The 17,136-nt window shown below is 39.5% G+C and overlaps 2 protein-coding genes across 2 annotated transcripts; one reads left to right on the forward strand and one right to left on the reverse strand.

The window, feature by feature from the left end:
* Nucleotides 1–303: 303 nt before the first annotated feature.
* On the forward strand, nucleotides 304–3,012 carry asb4 (ankyrin repeat and SOCS box containing 4). The gene is made up of 6 exons (XM_055058873.1): nucleotides 304–743; nucleotides 923–1,222; nucleotides 1,306–1,548; nucleotides 1,636–1,883; nucleotides 2,077–2,190; nucleotides 2,279–3,012. The coding sequence occupies exons 1-6, from the start codon at nucleotides 308–310 to the stop codon at nucleotides 2,465–2,467; spliced, it is 1,530 nt and encodes a 509-aa protein (XP_054914848.1). The 5' UTR covers nucleotides 304–307; the 3' UTR covers nucleotides 2,468–3,012.
* A 4,126-nt stretch (nucleotides 3,013–7,138) lies between these two features.
* pdk4 (pyruvate dehydrogenase kinase, isozyme 4) lies at nucleotides 7,139–16,872 on the reverse strand. Its single transcript, XM_055058867.1, has 11 exons — nucleotides 16,497–16,872; nucleotides 16,077–16,218; nucleotides 14,404–14,475; nucleotides 13,161–13,345; nucleotides 12,503–12,592; nucleotides 11,282–11,359; nucleotides 9,974–10,050; nucleotides 9,803–9,901; nucleotides 9,592–9,705; nucleotides 8,814–8,927; nucleotides 7,139–8,419 (listed from the first exon to the last, which is right to left on the reverse strand). Exons 1-11 carry the CDS (start codon nucleotides 16,612–16,614, stop codon nucleotides 8,276–8,278), a joined length of 1,233 nt encoding a protein of 410 aa, XP_054914842.1. The 5' UTR covers nucleotides 16,615–16,872; the 3' UTR covers nucleotides 7,139–8,275.
* Nucleotides 16,873–17,136: the final 264 nt, after the last annotated feature.

Raw genomic sequence — 17,136 nt, forward strand, 5'->3', positions numbered from 1 at the left:
TTAGCTAGAGGTTGCTGTATAGATTTCAGATAGAAACAAAATGCTGAGTTTTCATTGCTAAATTACTGATGTGCAAGTTTGGTGCCTTCTGATTTTTGAGATATCAGTAAAATACTTTTTACCAGATAAGATCTCCACAGAAAATAATCTGGTTAAAGTAAAAAAAAAAAAATTAAATATATCATCTAAGTTCCCCAGAGGTCTTAACATACTCAGAAAGGTGGTTATTTATACCACTGAATGACAGACATCTCAGCCGAACAGCTGTTCTACGATGAGCAGGCACCGACCTTTATGCTTTCTATTTATGTCTCGCGTCAGGAGTCACTATTTTCTCCCTGGTGACGACACGCTGCTGCCGCTCGCTTCCCGTCTTCCTCGACTTCATTTCCGTCCTCCTTCCCCAAACAAGTCCCATGGCTGGGATCTAATGGTTGACATGCTTCTTGATTCCCTTATTGCTACTGTTTGTATGATCATATCCAACCTCATACATGCTTTGTGGAAAATAATAGACTCTGACCCTATTGATTTGGGAGGACAGAGAGACTTTCTGCAGGATTACATGGAGGAATTGAGCTCCAGACAGCTGGCAGTCAAACAGCTAAAGGAGAAGTTCCTGAAGGCCCTGCAGGAAAACAATGCTGAGGAAGTCCTGCAGATTCTGAACACTGGCAAACTTGATATTGACACAGTGCTGGAGGTGGAGGATCCCAATATGGCATTGGCCTCTTATAAACAGGGTAGGTAAAAATGACATTTTCCTTATTTCCCTCCATAATAATAGTATTGCACTAGTTTAACCACTAGGTGGTGCTAACAGCCCTCAAACATTAAATCACCTGAAGTAAATATAGTAATTAAAACTTTAAATGAGCTTTTTTAATAACTCCTAAAAGCTCTACTGACTTTTTTTGTTCAGGATACTGGCTGCCAGGCTACAAGCTGGAGAAATCCTGGGCGATGGGTATCCATTTGTGTGTGATGTACAACGCCGTGGAAACAGCGCTGGTCCTCCTCCAGAAAGGTGCGGCCATCAACCACATGCCCAATGGGAAGACGCCCCTGCATGTGGCCTGCGAGGTCTCCAACAGCGACTGTGTGGCCCTGCTCTTGACTTATGGGGCAAAGGTCAACAGCCTGTCGCTGAGTGGTCACACTCCTTTGCACTACTGCATCACCAGGGAGTCTGTGGAGTGTGCCAGGCAGCTCATCCTCAAAGGTAGAACTGCGAGGGTGCATGCGGGTGAACCGGCCTCGGAGTAAATGAAAACGTTCATTCACTGATAAGCGTTGCTTACGAAGGTGCAAAGGTCAACACAGCCAGCCACAACAACGAGGAGGACACGCCTTTGCACACAGCTGCCAGATTTGGGGTTCCAGAACTGGTGGCGTTGCTTCTGACGCACGGGGCCTCCGTGAACGCCCTCAACGCTCTCCAGGAGACCCCCTTAATGACGGCAGCCTTTTGGGCTTACGACTCCAAGGAGCAAGTCTACAGCCAAGATCATCATTTCGTTTGTCGCCTTCTGCTGGACCACCAAGCGGGTGAGCGGTTCTGGATCCCACTTCAAGGCTGTAACGTCTGAAAAGTCTTTTTTTTCTTCTTGTTCTTCTCCTACCTTTCTGTTGCAGACCCCAACCTGAAGGAAGAGGATAATAAAACAGCTCTCCACATGGCAGCCTGGAACTGCGATCACGTCCTGATGCAGATGCTGCTGGAGGCTGGAGCGGATGTTCGAGCCATGGACATCAACGGATGTGCTCCCATTCAATACGTCCTCAAAGTGACTGGAGTCAGGCCTATGGCCATTCCTGAGGTCTGCTTTCAGCTTCTGCTGAACTATAACGCGGCGCGGATCTATCCTCCGCAGTTCCACAAGGTACCAACGCGTGCGGAAGTCATGTCCCTTTCATGTTTATGTTTTACGATTTTATGTCAACAAGGAGTGAAGTGGACGGGAGGGAATACATGTTTTTCAAACCGTTCACAAAAAAAGGGACAGGCTGAAATTTGAATGACAAAGTGTGGAAATACATTTTAAGGCTACGGATGACGGGTAATGTTTTTGACAGGTACTGCAGTCCTGCTATGACTACCCCCAGGTTGTAGAAATTTTGGTGAACTCCTATGAACATTTAAAACCTACAAGAAAGTGGAGAGCGGCTATTCCCGATGACTGCTATGAGGTAGACCGGTCCTTCTGAGCCGCATATGCAGCCTCCTTCTTAAATGTCACAAACTCCGCTTTGACTTTGGGTTTCTTTGTTTCGGCAGCGACATAAAGACTTCTACGACTCGATGTTTGCCGTTTGCACCAACACGCCACGCAGCCTGCTGCATCTCACCAGATGTGCCGTCAGAGCCGGACTGCGAGGGTTTTGTCAGCAAGGAGTCGATCAGTTACCTCTGCCATCGACTATGAAAAAATATTTATTGTTAGAACCTGAGGGCATACTTTACTGATGAAGAGGCTTTTAAAAATATTTAGCTATGTTGCTGGGATGATGATTTTTATGAAAGAAGGTTTAAATCTGATAATGTTTCTGTTTGTATCTATGAATGTAATGACCAATGAGGAAATCGATCCCCTTTCTTTGATTCTTTCACCTCCCTGCTTTAATGGGCCTTTTTTAGTTTGGCCTGTACTCATTTTCAGTTATCCTTTTCCTGCCTTATTTTTCAGCAGTGTTGACCAATGTGGCTTCAGGCTGAAAGCGCAGCAACACGCTGACAAGGATCCAGCGCTACCCAGCAACTGGCTAGGCCCAGTTCGCACTCTCAATCTCATGATATTCCTATTTCAGCACAGCACTCTCGACTGATCACTTCACAATAAGTGTTTGTTTTTCCACCGGGCTGCATGCCCGGTGACCAGGCCTGTTTCTTTTTTTTTTTTTCTCCAGTTTTCTCACCAACAAAAAGTTCATCTGTTCAACCTCCCTCTTCAAAACATGTTCCAGTTATCCATACCGAAAACTGTTCCATGTTAGATATACTATCAGATAAGGATAAAGCAAGTAAACACAACGATGATTTTGTTGATTAAAGAAAAAGAAAAAAAAACTATTCAAATCTGATGGATCCTATGTAAAAATAAAATTTCTGGTCTTGTATAATTTCCAACTATGATTAACTGCACTTTGTTTAGTCGAATTAACACCCAGGTCTGGTTACTGTTTCACCAGTAACATCAAGAAACCACTTCCATAGATCCCATCAGACAACATGCAGGAAGCTAAACAATCTCAACCGTTCTTTATGACCAGGAGCCCACAGCACCATGCATCCTATGTAGCGTAAAGAGGTAAGTAAGTTTTTTTTTTTTAAATCTCTTAAAGGTTTGGTTTACAATTATCACACAACAGAAATACAGCTGATTTTGTTTTTACAGTCTCTGTGGGTTTGATCTTGCAAAGGAAGCAAATCTGGTATTTTTAAATAAGTCACAAAAAAAGAAAATTGCTATTCTAACCACCTAATATTTTATCTTGTTTTTCCAATGCTAATCAGAGTATTTATAGACATAAGTATTTCCTGTTGCATGGACGAACCAAACACTGCTTCACAGAAGTCCTTTATCACCAACCAGGTTTATACTGTTGAGGACAATCTACCCGATCATAGGTCACGCATAATGATAGGCGGGTCTCTGACTTCTATTTTAAACCTTAATCCGGCGCTGATGTGTTTGTGCATCAAAGAACCAAGGCTGGCGGAAACTTTGCAGACTTTGCAGTCTTGGAAGCGCAGCTCTTTTGGTTTTGCTTGTCAGGACAGCCCAGGAGCAAACATGTCTCCGCCTATTAAGCAAACACACTACAGAGTCAATACCAAAACGTCATGAACTCACATGTTCTCTTGCTGTATGTGAATCAGCTGCGACTTGCAACAGCGCCGCACTACCGTTTTACGGTATGAAATTATGTAACATTTAATTTGCGGGGAAAGAACTTGGTGGTCTTCAAGCTCATAACAAAGCAGGGAGCCAAAAGAAAAGTGTCTTGTAGTGCCAGATCAGAGAACACTGTCTGCATGACTAAAGTGTCAGACCTAAAATAAACCAATGACTGCCAGCCACACACAGACACTCCTTCTAAAACGCGATAAGGGGAAAATTGAGTCATTCGGTTGCATTCAGAAGCTCAGGGTAGAAAGATTATACAGCAAATTCAATTACTGATAGAAAGAAAAAAAACCCAAAAGAATTAGGTTTGAATTGATTAATTTATTAAAGATATTAATGGGTCAATCTCAGAGAAACAATCACGGCTAAAGCAATCCTTGTGTAAACGGTACTGAAAAAGTGGTGTCACATCGCCACAGTAAATTGAGGGTCATTGGCTTGGAGAAAATTGACACCTTCAAAAAAATGCTGCAAATTGCGGCTACCCTCATGGATAAGCAGAGAAAAGTTTCATGGTCAGACGGGATAAAGAACGAGTTATATGCGGAGAAGCCACACACAGACACTCACACGCAGTTATTTGTGGAGAAGTTGAGAGACAAGCGGAGGCTTTGAGGTGTGATAGTGTAGTAGCATGGTGGTGGGAGCATCATGGTGAGGGTTTGGGATTTTTTGTTTTTGTTTGTTTTTGCTTCTGGAACAACTGGAGTGTTGTAGAAAGCAGAATTATGAAGAAGAGGACTTTCTCTTAAATTCTTCAGCAGTATTGTAATAGAAAATGCACATTTAGAATCTGGAATTGTCCTTACCTCAAGTCTGAAAAAAATTAACCAGCCATTTTTCCATAAACAAAGCAAACTCCCACTCTCAACTGATTTATATGACGTACACTGTTACTGATTTGATCATATATTCCATTGGAACTGAACGAGACGCTCCCTGAAATCGTCAAAGTGAAACTTTCCTTTAACCAGACTTAAGAGGGAGTTTTTGTATGGCTTAAAATCTTTGCATATTTCATTCAACCTTGTGTGTGAATATATAAAGCAACAGACAAAAATTTTTTTGTCTGTTGTTTTATATATATATATATATATATATATATATATATATATATATATATATATATATATATATATATATATATAAAAGAAAAAACAATTTTTTGGTTTTTTTTTAATTGTATCATCTTTTCACACCAGACTGCATTCAAACTTCTGAATCTATCTGCTGCAGATGCGTGACAAAGAGATTTATGGTCACCTTCCAGCTGAAAGCTCCTTTATTTGCACATTTTGTAATGATCCAGTTTTAGTTTTAGTTGAGAACGCTAAAAAAAAAAAAACGGAGCGGAGACGAACAAACAAAAAGGTGACCAAACCACAACATAGGATCACCAGGCACACTGATGAAGCTGTCTGACAGAGCTGAACAGAGTGTTCCCAGCGTTCCCAGCGCCTACTGGCAGCCGGCCATCAAAAGCCACTGGACTGTGTCTGCCACGGCGACTGACAACCCGACCAAAGTTTTCACAAACAAGGGAGCAGAGGAGGGAGACAACAGTTTAGCAGAATCATTACAGAAGCAGGCAGAGCTGTTTAAACACCAGAAACGTCTTTATTGCTGAATTATATATTAATTTTTTCAAGTGACGGAGTTGTAGTTTTCATGCAAACCCTTCAGAGGTTACACGTTAGTGTGACGTCTGGTGGCGGCAAAGTAGAAGATTGAAAACTATTTTGAAAGCTGTAAAAATAAAAATTTAACAAAATTGCATAATGGGAGGTAAAATGAGTTTTTTTATTTTTTTTTTTAACTCCAGTCACTGGTTCGTTTTGTGTCGAATCACACGCTGAGCTCTGTGGCAACGCTTGGCCTTTAAGTCATTCTAGTAAAAACTGAATAGTAAACAACCAATATAGTAACACTAGAAGCTTTAAACAAAGTGTAGGCAGGCTGGTAGATGATTGGTACCCGTCACATGATCTGCATTTCACCCCCAGATCTCCTTCTTGAGGAAACTGCAAAGGTTCTCAAAAGGGTCGAGGTCAGAGGAGGATGGTGACCACACCATGAGTTTCATCTAATGTTTTCATACCTTGTCTGGCTGATAATAATTGCATAATAACTTGGAACACAGTGTCGTTCTCGAACCAACAAAGTGTGTGTGTCTGAGTGAGAGATCCCGTCAGTAAAAAAATAAAGTAATGGTTCACAGTGTGTTACCTAACAGGGCACAAGGGTAGTTTTCTGTTATGGATCATTAAACATTTCAGCAAAGGCCTTTCAGCTTTTAAGATGTTAGTTTAATAAACAACTTGCTTCCAAAACAAGTTAGGAGTTGAAAAAAACATTGAATAAAGATAAAATATATGAATCTACAAATTACTGCAGACATTGCCAAACTATTTATGCTCATTAAATTTGTTCCAGTTTTTTGCCCGTCTTTATTCAAAACTTGCATGTATTTCATTTGGTTTTCATAAACTAGAACAACAAAAAGCAGTACATAATTATGGGTGGGAGAAACAAATGACGATTTCTTTCGCAATTAAAAATGTGGAAATTGCAAAGTGCATCTTTGATAATTTTGTGAATTGTTTTGGCCTTTATGCAACAATTTAAAAAAAAAAGTGTTGAGGAAAACTAACATTGCACATCACCGTGAAAAAAACAATCTATATGCTGTGGCAGCATCATAGTGAGGGCAAGGTTTTCAGCAAAGACAGAGTAGTGGGACTGAACAAGCACACAGAAAACCCTCAGAGAAAACTGTTAAAGTGCTTAAGATTTGAGAGAGTGGATCACCGTTCTGAAGGACTGAACATACAGCCAGCGGTGAAAAGGGCTGACTCAAGTCAAAGGATTTTCATGTTGTAACGGTCCAGTCAAAGCCTTTAAATATAAATAAAAATCTCTGCACTGCTTTTTGTTGGTCTTATGCATAGAGAAACTTAGAAACAGTTTCTCTATGATGGCTTTTTTCTTACTGAAATATTGTCTCTGTCTTACTTCAGGAGCAAAATATTATAATATAAATTTTTTTTAACCACAAACTTGCATTATTATTATAATATCTTTAAAATGGCAGCTATTTGTCTGCCTTAAACAAAATGTTCTCTAGAAAGCATGTGCTTATTAAGCACACTTCAGCGCCGCACTCCAGTATCAAGTTTCTTTTAATCGTTTAAGAAAATGTGTCACTGGCATGAAACAGAAAAAGAAGAAGCGAGCGTTAGCATGAAGTTTAATTGGCTTGTCTTCTGTATTCAGCGTTTTAAAATAGAAAATGGATGACAAAACTCACGCATCGTTACAAAACACTTGGGTTGATAACATAGTAAAAAAACAGGAATATGCTGAAACCTGTTATGCAAGTTTTGGCAGTTATTTTTAGGAGATACTGAGAAAGACAAACATCTGTTTAGTTCAGACCAAAGTGAACCCGGCAGCGGTTGCAGTCGAAACTTTAAGGTGCAGCATGCAAGGACTCGATGCTACAGTAAGAAGTTCATAATTTCCTAGCTAAAAACAATCTACTAAAATCATCTTAAACATCACTAAGAAATGTTTTAGTTGAGTGAATTAAGCAAGTTGGAGGGTTAAAAACAGACTTTGCTCCCTTTTGCTACACTCATCATGTTTGACCTGAGTGATCCCACGCTGGCTGGCTTCAGCGAGGCTTTCCCAGACACAAACACCTTATGCAGGATCAGTAACCGAGGCTCGTGTATCAGTCTCCGATTTGAGTAATAACTGTCATGTTCACACGTGCACCTTGGTTATAAAATGTTAAGAGAAACATTAGAAGGAGTGAAGTTTCCTCTGGAATCCATGCTGAGATTTTTCTTCCTTCTAACACTGAAGTAAAACATCTGGAAGATCAGTGCATGAGGAATCTGGAGCAATGATCGCCTGTGACAGTAAAAGTTAACAGTGGGAATACTTGTGAACATAAATCTCCTAAAGTTTCTTAGTGTTTGCATGTGAAAACACTTCAGGTTTAGCGCTTGAATCTACTGACTGAGGCATGAAAGAAATTAAACTCTTAGCTTTTTTTTTTTTTCTTTATCATCTTCCATAAGCAGCAACAAATAGACTTATAAGTGGTGTATGAGGTTTTGTGAGGTTAAGCTGGTCTGAAATGTGTTTCTATGTTTACCATTTCTCAATGAAAGGAAATTTCTCATCACAGCTCTCCAGAAGCTTTCTTGTCTGGGAGAAGATCCCACATTTCATACAGAGAAATCCAAGTTCGGTCACATGATAGCTTCATCGTCTCTTCACAGGGTTCCATAACTTTGCTTTTTCTTTTGTTTGTTTTTACACTTTCATTCAAACAGTTCCACTTCCTCTTGGCTCCGCCATCACTGGGTCCTCTCGTACTTGCCCAGTTTCTTTGGCTCCTTGCTGGGCATGCACCAGTCGTCTGCCTCTATGCTGGACTGGTAGTGCCGCAGGGCTGACTTGTTGAAAACAGGAAGTCTCTCCACTGACTCTGAGGACAGGGCCTGGTCGGAAACGTCAGAAAATGAATAATTACTCTCTGGACCCAATTTCGAGTTGACATATCTAACAATGAAATCCCGGTTACTTCCTAATTTGCTTTGAAATCTGATTATTTTTAGATACTTATGCACTTTTATTTCAGTTCAGTTTTGTTTGATCTATATTTAAAATATAGATCAAACACCTTAAGGAAAAAAAAATAATGAAACAGCCCAATGCAACACTGCTTCAGTTGATCTTAAATTTATGAAATACGATGATAAAGAAGAAAATATTTTCGAGGCATATCCAATATCAGTCTGACATTTATCAGATGCAGATCGACTTTGTGTTTTGGTAATTTACGTAAGTATATTTATAGCTTCAAAGTGTTGCTGTAAACTGATCTGTTCTCACCTTTAAATATATGACAGCTGAAGTGCCGTAGCCCTCCATGGAGTAGAGCTGCAGGTCTCCCTGGAAGTACTTAGCATAAAGGCGAGAGATGGGAAGACCATAACCAAAACCAGCCTGGAGGCAGGAAGGAAACAAAAACAGGAAGGTACCTCTTAATAACTTAATACTTTCTCTTCTGATTGCAGCTTAAACCCAACAACATGTGGCTGACTGCATTCCTTCGCTGTGCAATCTGCTGACTTTGCAACTATGTTTGATTGTGTAAAAGAATGTTTGTCTTTCAGAACGCTGCATATTATTTCACTTTTATTCGGAGCTTAAAATTAAAGTAAGAGTTCTCCAAAACACTCTTGTCCCTAGTGGGGTCGGGAGGTGCTGGTGCCTATCTCCAGCGTTTCGGGCGAGAGGTGGGGTCACCCTGGGCAGGTTGACAGTCCGTCGCAGGGCAACACAGAGACAGACATGACAAACAACTCTGCACACACACTCACACCTAGGGAGAATTTTAGAGCGACCAATTAACGTGACAGTCATGTTTTTGGACTGTGGGAGGAAGATGGAGCACCTGGAGAGAACCTATGCATGCACAAGGAGAACATGCAAACTCCATGAAGAAAGACTCCGGGAATTAAACCCAGAACCTTCTTGCTGCAAGGAAACAGCGCTACCTACTGCACGACTGTGCCGCCCCTTCTCCAAAACAAAATAAAAAAATTACACTTGAATATTAAGATTGTAAAAAAATTGTCTAAAGCAAGAGAGGCACATTTAATCTTACCAGCGGAGCGTTTCTGGACATGTCTACATGGACGGGACTGGGAGCCGTGGTGTACATGTAGCTGAAAAGACGTTCGATCTTCCTCAAGGGGACTCCGCCACCTTTATCCGACATCTGACATACAAAGACATGAAATGTTTCCATTTGGAACCATGTTTTCTATGCCTACTAATCTGTGTGAACAGTTCTAGTTTAATAATCAATTTTATACCTTGATAGTAAGGTCCTCAATGCCCAATGAAACACGGACTTTAATCGGGGGCAACGACGGGCTCGTCTCGTGTGTCTCCACGGTGGCTCTCATGGCGTTCTGAAGGAAGAAAATGATGAGAAACGACAGAAAAACTCGGGGGAGAGTTTTTCCGTAATTCAGGCGATGTACCTTGAAGAGTTCAAACAGCATGTGGTAGAGATGCGAAGGAACATATACGATGTGGATGGGCTGGCCTGGGCTTTTGGCTGTGAGACAATTCACAGCATACAGTATTACATGGAGAACAGCACAAATTCACATTTAACTAGAGCTTATTTAATCTTGTACTGTGTTGTTTTACATTAACATTTAGTCAAAAATCAGTCTACAAAATTCACCTACAATCCAATCAAATAGTCAAATTCCACACAGTTTAGTTGCATCTAATTATAATAATAATAATTGATGAGTCAGATTTAGTAGATGGATAAATTACAGATAATAAATCTCCTTGGAAAACAGCACTCGTATTACTGAATTTAATGGTACATCTTCTTCATAAGTCTTGGGTCTGTTTGCTTGTTTTCCCCCCGCTTTCTAAATTACACAATTCAGGCGCAACATTATGACCATCTGCTTATCTTGTGTTGGTCCCCCTATTCCTGCCTAAAAAGCCTTGTTCTGTCGAGGAGCATGGACTCTGAAGGTGTGCCGTGCTGTCCATTCACAAACCACAGCAACACATCCACGACCTCCGACTTTTGACATCAACTTTAAAGCTCGAATGTTCCCTTGCCCCCAAATACATCCAACAGATACCACGACGGGGAGATAATGGTTCTATTCAAATCATACGTCAGTGGACACAGCATTATGCTTAATCAGTGTACGTTAAAATAGAATGTTTTTCTGCTGGGTGTTCTGTTGCATCAGGTGTTGCAGATTGGAAGGGACATGCATGATATTTGGGCCTTGCAAAGCACAAAACAAGAGCAGAGTCTTACTTTATCACAGGTTAGGTACAGTAAAACCTACTAATAGTCCCAGTTGGGAGTGCGCACAAACATAATTATTTTAGTACTACTTGTTCTGCTCTATGCTAGGATAAAATAGGTTTTGTAGCACAAATCACCCCAACATGTCGAATCAACATATTTAAAATGCTAGAATGTGCTGTTTTGTAGTAGGACGCTGATATTTGCAACTAATATAAGTTTTCCAATAGTAATCCTAAAAAAAAATAAAAAATTAATGGTTCAAAGAGAGTTCATTTAAACGCTGACTAGTGGTTTCTGTCAAAGTCAGCTGACAGGAAACAGACATCCTGACACAGTAACAAAAAAAAAGAAAAGAGGAGAGCCTGCTGCTTGCAAAAGACAGAAAAACCAACGCTTTCAAAACAGAGAGGGAAAAAGAGACAGTGAGGTCTGCAAGAGAAATCTGAAGAAAACAAAGCTATATGCTAAAAATAGAATGTATATAGTGCCTTTGACTTACAGTTGACCTCCTTTATCTCCATGTCAGGAGAGGTGAGATAATACTGCTCACACAGCATCTTGGAGGTCTCAAAGGCATCTGCGAAGTGACACAACACCAAACCTTGTTACTGCTTTACTAGAATTTCAAACACCCACAAACATGTCAACCTGAGCTAAACGGTGAGAATCAGACTCTCTTTTTTTGTGTGTGTCCCATGGACGTTACGGTGACCATGTATCATAACCTCCATGTCTGTTTTTTTTTCTGAATAAATACATTAAAGAGTAATCATTTCATTATTAAAATTATTCAGAATTTCCACTGTTTAAAACTGATTTTAGGCAATATCATGATGGTTTTAGGTGAGGGTGAAATTAGTGGATAAAAATGGCTGCACAGCGGCGCAAAGGGAGAGGAAGACGCACACCGTCAGATCTGTGCAGCGGGAGACTTGACGTGATTGAATGTTTAAAACAAGTTTGATCAAAGTTCGCCCCAGCACCGCAGATCGAGCATTTAGAAACTGGATCAGAGTTTGCACCCAGCAAACGCCGCCTGGTGCGAGAGGACGCCACCGAGGGGAAAGAAAGACGCTCCCGGTGAGAGCTGGACTTTACTTTTCTTTTTGGAGATTTTTGGTGGTGCCACTCTTTTTTCTCATCTTTTTGGGGGTTTTTGACGACTTTTCAGTTTGGATTGGGACTTTGGATTAAAACGGAGAAATACTTCCAGGACTTTGTTTTCTTTTTTGAGGATATGGGAGTCTTTTGCGGACTTCATTCTTATTAAAAAAAAAAAACGGGAATTTTTGGACATTTAATTAATTAGGTTTTTTGCTGACATCAACTGAGTGATTTAAATCTAACCCATAATTATTTTTGAGGGATTTATCAGATTAACTATTACCATTTCTTCATATTGATTATTTTACATAAATCATTGCTAAAAAAAATTTTAAAAAAAATTCATATTGAATGGTTGGATATTTATTGTCTTATCACATTAAATGGTGTAACATATTTTACCTGACTCCTAGGACAGATCCACCTTGCGTATATTGTGAGTTCCGCTTTAAATCAAGCTGAGTTTTACAACCAGTTCCCACCATACACACCATGATGACACCACTTTCTGCTTAAAGTACATACTGTCACATAGTAAGATATAATGAGGTCAAACAAGGGCTGGTGAAAACAGACTGTTTTTGTTTACCTAGAGTAGGTCAGGATCACTTATTACCTTTTACGACCTCCACCACGTCACAGCTGGGGTCGATGCTGCCGATATGTTTGGGATGGGCTGGGTTAACGCTGCCATCGAAGATTAATGCTACGGGAAACATGAAACAAACATGTTTGAAGTGACTCACATGTTCTGTCCGAGGTACATGTGAGGGAATTAAAGTTGATGTGCATTGTGAACTTTTTCACATTTTGCTACATTAAAACTAGACTTCAACGCCTGCACCTTGAGAAACGAAAGAAATAGGAGGTTATTTTAAAACACTGAAAAGTGCGGAGTGCATTTGTGATGAGCTGATTCTGATGCTCTAGTCCAGTCCAGGCCCATCCGTTACAGGTTTATCAATGTACAAGATTTCCGTTATTTTGAATCTCAGTCATCATAGCAACATCAACGTGTTAAAGCGTCATGCAAATTTTCATATCAACAATGAAACTACTTTTAGTTTTTTGCATAGACTTTTATTGTACTTTATGCTTTTATTGGCTAAAAGACTAAAGCTCACAAGGAACGGTTAAATTAAATACGTAAAACATAATATGGTAACAACTTATCTTCATTTACAAGGGCCCCATTACTGACATGAATTGCTACTTGCTACGTGTTAGCATCTGTGTTGATTAACTCACAGTTATTACAAGAGTGCAATACTGACTGTGCTGGTTCATGAGCATGCGTGTGGAGATGCGGCTCATGTAGAAGCGGTCCAGGAAGTACTGGACATTCTGGTTGGTGACGGGGTCCACGCCGAACGCCTCCTTGAACTCCAACACACCCTGAGCCATGGTGGGTACCACGTTGTTGTGCCGGTTACGGACGTTCACTAGAATCTGTGTGAAGCTGCAGGTAAGAGGGAACAAAAAGTTAATAATGCTTCGTTGGGTTCACCTCATCAGAAATATTTGTTTTATTGATGTTATCATGCCAAACTGAGTCAATCACGTATTTGTTTTCATTTGAAACTTGCTAATTAAATAATAGTTAGAAACCTTACTTTTAAAGCCGGAATTACGAAACAAAAAGTAATGGATCCTTATACCCTCAGCTGCCTATCATTGCATTCATTCACTTCCCAGGTTTCCTAATCATTTGCGTGCCAAAATTCCACGTGAATATGATTTCTCAATCTTGAAGTTTTAAAATTCACAATGCATATATACATTCAAAATTTCATTATGAAGGTAGATGTTCCCATCTAATGATGGGCATTTAGCGTATAGTTTATCTTTATCAAAATTATGTTTGTACATCGCAGAAATGTAAAAGTATTGATGGGATTATTTTTACTATTTTCCACTTTTGGCTCTATAAGAGAAGAAATAAATTAAAAATATTATTAATTACAATGTTTGTAAGCTTTTGCACTTCTTGTCCTTAAGTAGCCTATTCAATAATTAGTGATTGGTTATTTTTTTTATGTTTTGATTCTTTTATTGGCAGTTTTTACCTCTTAAGGTAAAAATAAGCAGTAGTTCTCCAACTTTTTTATTATTATTTTTTTCTTTCCACATTATTTTATCTTGTTAAACCCTCAGTTTTGACTCATTGAAAGGAAACACCTAAAGTGGTGAACCAGTAAGCTTTACAAAATACAAAATTAAAATTATATGTTAATGCTTTGTTAGTAACATTTATATAAAAGTCTAAAAAAACAGTCTGACAGATAGTAATTGCAATGTTTGTGTGACTGCAGTCTGACAGTAATACATATTGGCAAAAACGCCTTCATCTTTTTATCATCATTATTTTGACAATAGATAATGGAAAATATTGTCTCTTGTCTTGTCTCTTGAGTTTGTGTAATTTACCTGAGGTTTGTAGTTAAACTATATGATGACAAAAGAAAACCTAAAGTACAATCACAAACATATAGTGGGATGTCTAATATAATGGCTTACTTTTTTAAGACATCCTTATCGTCTGGATCTTTTTCTAAAAAGTCAACAAGCTCCATCAAACTCTGTGAATACCTGTAGGACACAAAAAGGAAAGAAAAAAAAACAGCATAAATACAGGGTGATGTTTTGTGACCAGGAATGCAAACGGCAGAAGAATATCTATTCTTTTTCAAAACTTTATACATCACACTGAACGGACTTTGCTATTTCTTCATTAACAATAACTGCCTGTCATGTGCGGGACTGTGTGTGCAGGCCAGGAGAACAAGAAGGCCTGAGTGCTGAGCTCACACTCTCTTACGCTGTGTCAGTGCATAAAAAAAAAAAAGAAATCTGGGTGAGAGGTGACTCACTGTGTCACTGCATGTGCTTTCTATACACCAAGCCTGTCCCTCAAGTCACCTTCGGGTTGTAAAAAAAATTATTTATGTGAACAGCCAGATATCTGCTAGAATGGACACAAGTATAACATGAAACATAAATGTATTTTGGCTTCACAGAGAAGCCACTGAGCTCTTCAGTTATGCAGAAACAAAAGATTTGACAGAGCATTTAAATGTTTGTGTCTGTGGCTCTTACGCTGTTATGTAAACAGTGAAATCCTGTAGATAAGATACACGTGTGGAGAGCTGCCCCCAGCTAACGCTTCACGGCGTCAAGTACAAATACAAACAGTACGCATTTTATTTCTTCCACAGTAAGACTGTCAGCAAATAGAGAATGCTGAGTTGGTGACCAGCAATGATTGTGAACTTTGAAAAGTAACTTCCAACATGAGAATGAATACTTTTTTATACAGAACTTAGACAAAATGTGGAACATAAACAGTGGATTTTAAACACAATTAACATAATTTCACAATTTCTGATAACAATGAGGAAAAAAATCCTTTCCCACACACACATGCATGCATACATCAGTGGTTTTGCTCAGCCAAATTGACTTAAAATACCCCCAGACACATGCAGGAACGATCACCTGTTGCTGGAAACTATTACTTTCAGGCATTTCTGGGTCAAACAGCCTCAAACCAAACACTGAAACAAAATGTCGTTCTGATCATTTTTGCTACTCATGAGTAGCAAAACAATATTCATTTAAAAATGTTTTCTGTGTCCAAAGCAAAACAAAGGAATGTATTCACTCTCAAGTTCATTTAAAGGCAAGATTCAAATTTCAAGACTTCTCCAACATTTTTAGCACATGGTCTGCCATACCATTTTATTTTAGATTGTACAGCTAGATACTAGAGATCTTCAAAATAATTTAATTGAGGAAAAAGACTTGAATTACAATTTTTTTCATATGCTATTATTCCACTTTTCACTAAACTAAGAAAATATTTAGTTCAAATTAGAATAACAATCCAGTACATAGAAAAACCTATTGACTCATCCATCAATATTTTATAGGTTTGCTGTAGTTTGGATGTAACCTAATCTCCATGTCTAATTAAAGTGAAGATCATTAAATATAAAGATGGCAATAGGTTTGTTACTTTGAAAGGATTAAATACAAGGAAGATTTTTTTTTTGTATGGTGAAATTATAAGAGGATTTTGGTACTGGAAGGAAAGTCCCCCATTGGCATGAACTTAGGATGATGGGAACAACTGGCTGAGGTTTGGCTTTCTGTTCAGCACAGAGAATCTAAAAGAAGTCCAGGTATCCTACCAGCTTGTCAGGAGCTTTACAGATGGAGTACTGAGGAGCTTGTCAGGGAGGTAATCAATTTCCTTCATGATGTTGGCCAGCCTGACAGGAAGCTCCTGTCGCAGGAACACAAAGGAGGTCTTCTCACATGCATTAGCAGAGCCTGTGGTCACATGAGCGACATCAACAACAATTACAACAAAGCAAGAAAAAAAAAGCAAATGGTACAGAAAACTAAAAAAATACACTTTTACAAATAAATGATGTTTGTATGAATTATCTGGAAGTTTCCTCGACAAGAATGCAGTCTGCAGTTATCTGGACATGACCTGGACTTTTCTAAATTAGACAATAAGTCACGCCAATTGCGTAATAGCAGAGTGAATGTACAGTATGTACGTGCAGCATATAGCTCTATCTACATCAGCCAGGAGCTCTTACCGAAGTCAATGAACTGCTTCATGGATAATGGGGAAGGCGAAAACTTGGAAAACCTCTCCACTTGTTTCGGTATCCCAGCTAACGAGCCGTTTTTCAACAAAAACTGGGCGAACCTCATTTTTCCTCCTCTTCAGTAAACCCCAAATGCTAGCAGTGTATCAGGGACAAGCCGTCCTTTCTGCCTCCAGCACAATCCAGTTTAACGATTTTTTTTTTAGCCAACAGGGCAATAACTCGGTGTCACACCAGTGAAATACTTCACATCATCCTTCATGTGTTTTTCTCCGGCGGTTTCCTTCCACATTTGCGCCCTTTGAATTCAACTAGCATTGAAGCACGGGGTATGTTGTTGTCTGCCAGGGGAAGACGTAAGACTGACGTTGAAACCAACCAATCAGCGCTCAGGGGTTCTTCATTCTGGGCGGAGCTCAGCGCCCATTGGCTAGAAGAGCTGGACAATGACAGACCTCTTTATGTGAGCATCACCTACCGACCAGTCATCAAACATCCCCGTGTTTACAGTTTTGAGTCACTGCCATCATTTTTGTAGCATCAAACGCATTTTCCTGGTTGCACCCCGAGTTCAAATGAAATAATAAATTGGAAGTAGCCTGGGCTGTAATTAAGTAAATTGTTAGAG

This window comes from Poeciliopsis prolifica, unplaced genomic scaffold, assembly GCF_027474105.1.
Source record: "Poeciliopsis prolifica strain line A6 unplaced genomic scaffold, Auburn_PproV2 SCAFFOLD052, whole genome shotgun sequence".
Classification (NCBI taxonomy): Eukaryota; Metazoa; Chordata; class Actinopteri; order Cyprinodontiformes; family Poeciliidae; genus Poeciliopsis; species Poeciliopsis prolifica.

What these genes read in the sequence shown, in the direction of transcription:
- asb4 (XM_055058873.1), top strand. Translation starts at nt 308, where the DNA reads ATGTCTCGCGTCAGGAGTCACTATTTTCTCCCTGGTGACGACACGCTG. An exon ending in CAGGCAGCTCATCCTCAAAG is followed by an intron (nt 1,223 to 1,305) that starts GTAGAACTGCGA and finishes TTGCTTACGAAG; the next exon opens with GTGCAAAGGTCAACACAGCC. An exon ending in TCTGCTGGACCACCAAGCGG is followed by an intron (nt 1,549 to 1,635) that starts GTGAGCGGTTCT and finishes TTTCTGTTGCAG; the next exon opens with ACCCCAACCTGAAGGAAGAG.
- pdk4 (XM_055058867.1), bottom strand. Translation starts at nt 16,614, where the DNA reads ATGAGGTTCGCCCAGTTTTTGTTGAAAAACGGCTCGTTAGCTGGGATA. An exon ending in GAAGCAGTTCATTGACTTCG is followed by an intron (nt 16,219 to 16,496) that starts GTAAGAGCTCCT and finishes ATGTGACCACAG; the next exon opens with GCTCTGCTAATGCATGTGAG. An exon ending in GGAGATAAAGGAGGTCAACT is followed by an intron (nt 10,051 to 11,281) that starts GTAAGTCAAAGG and finishes ATTGTCTCACAG; the next exon opens with CCAAAAGCCCAGGCCAGCCC.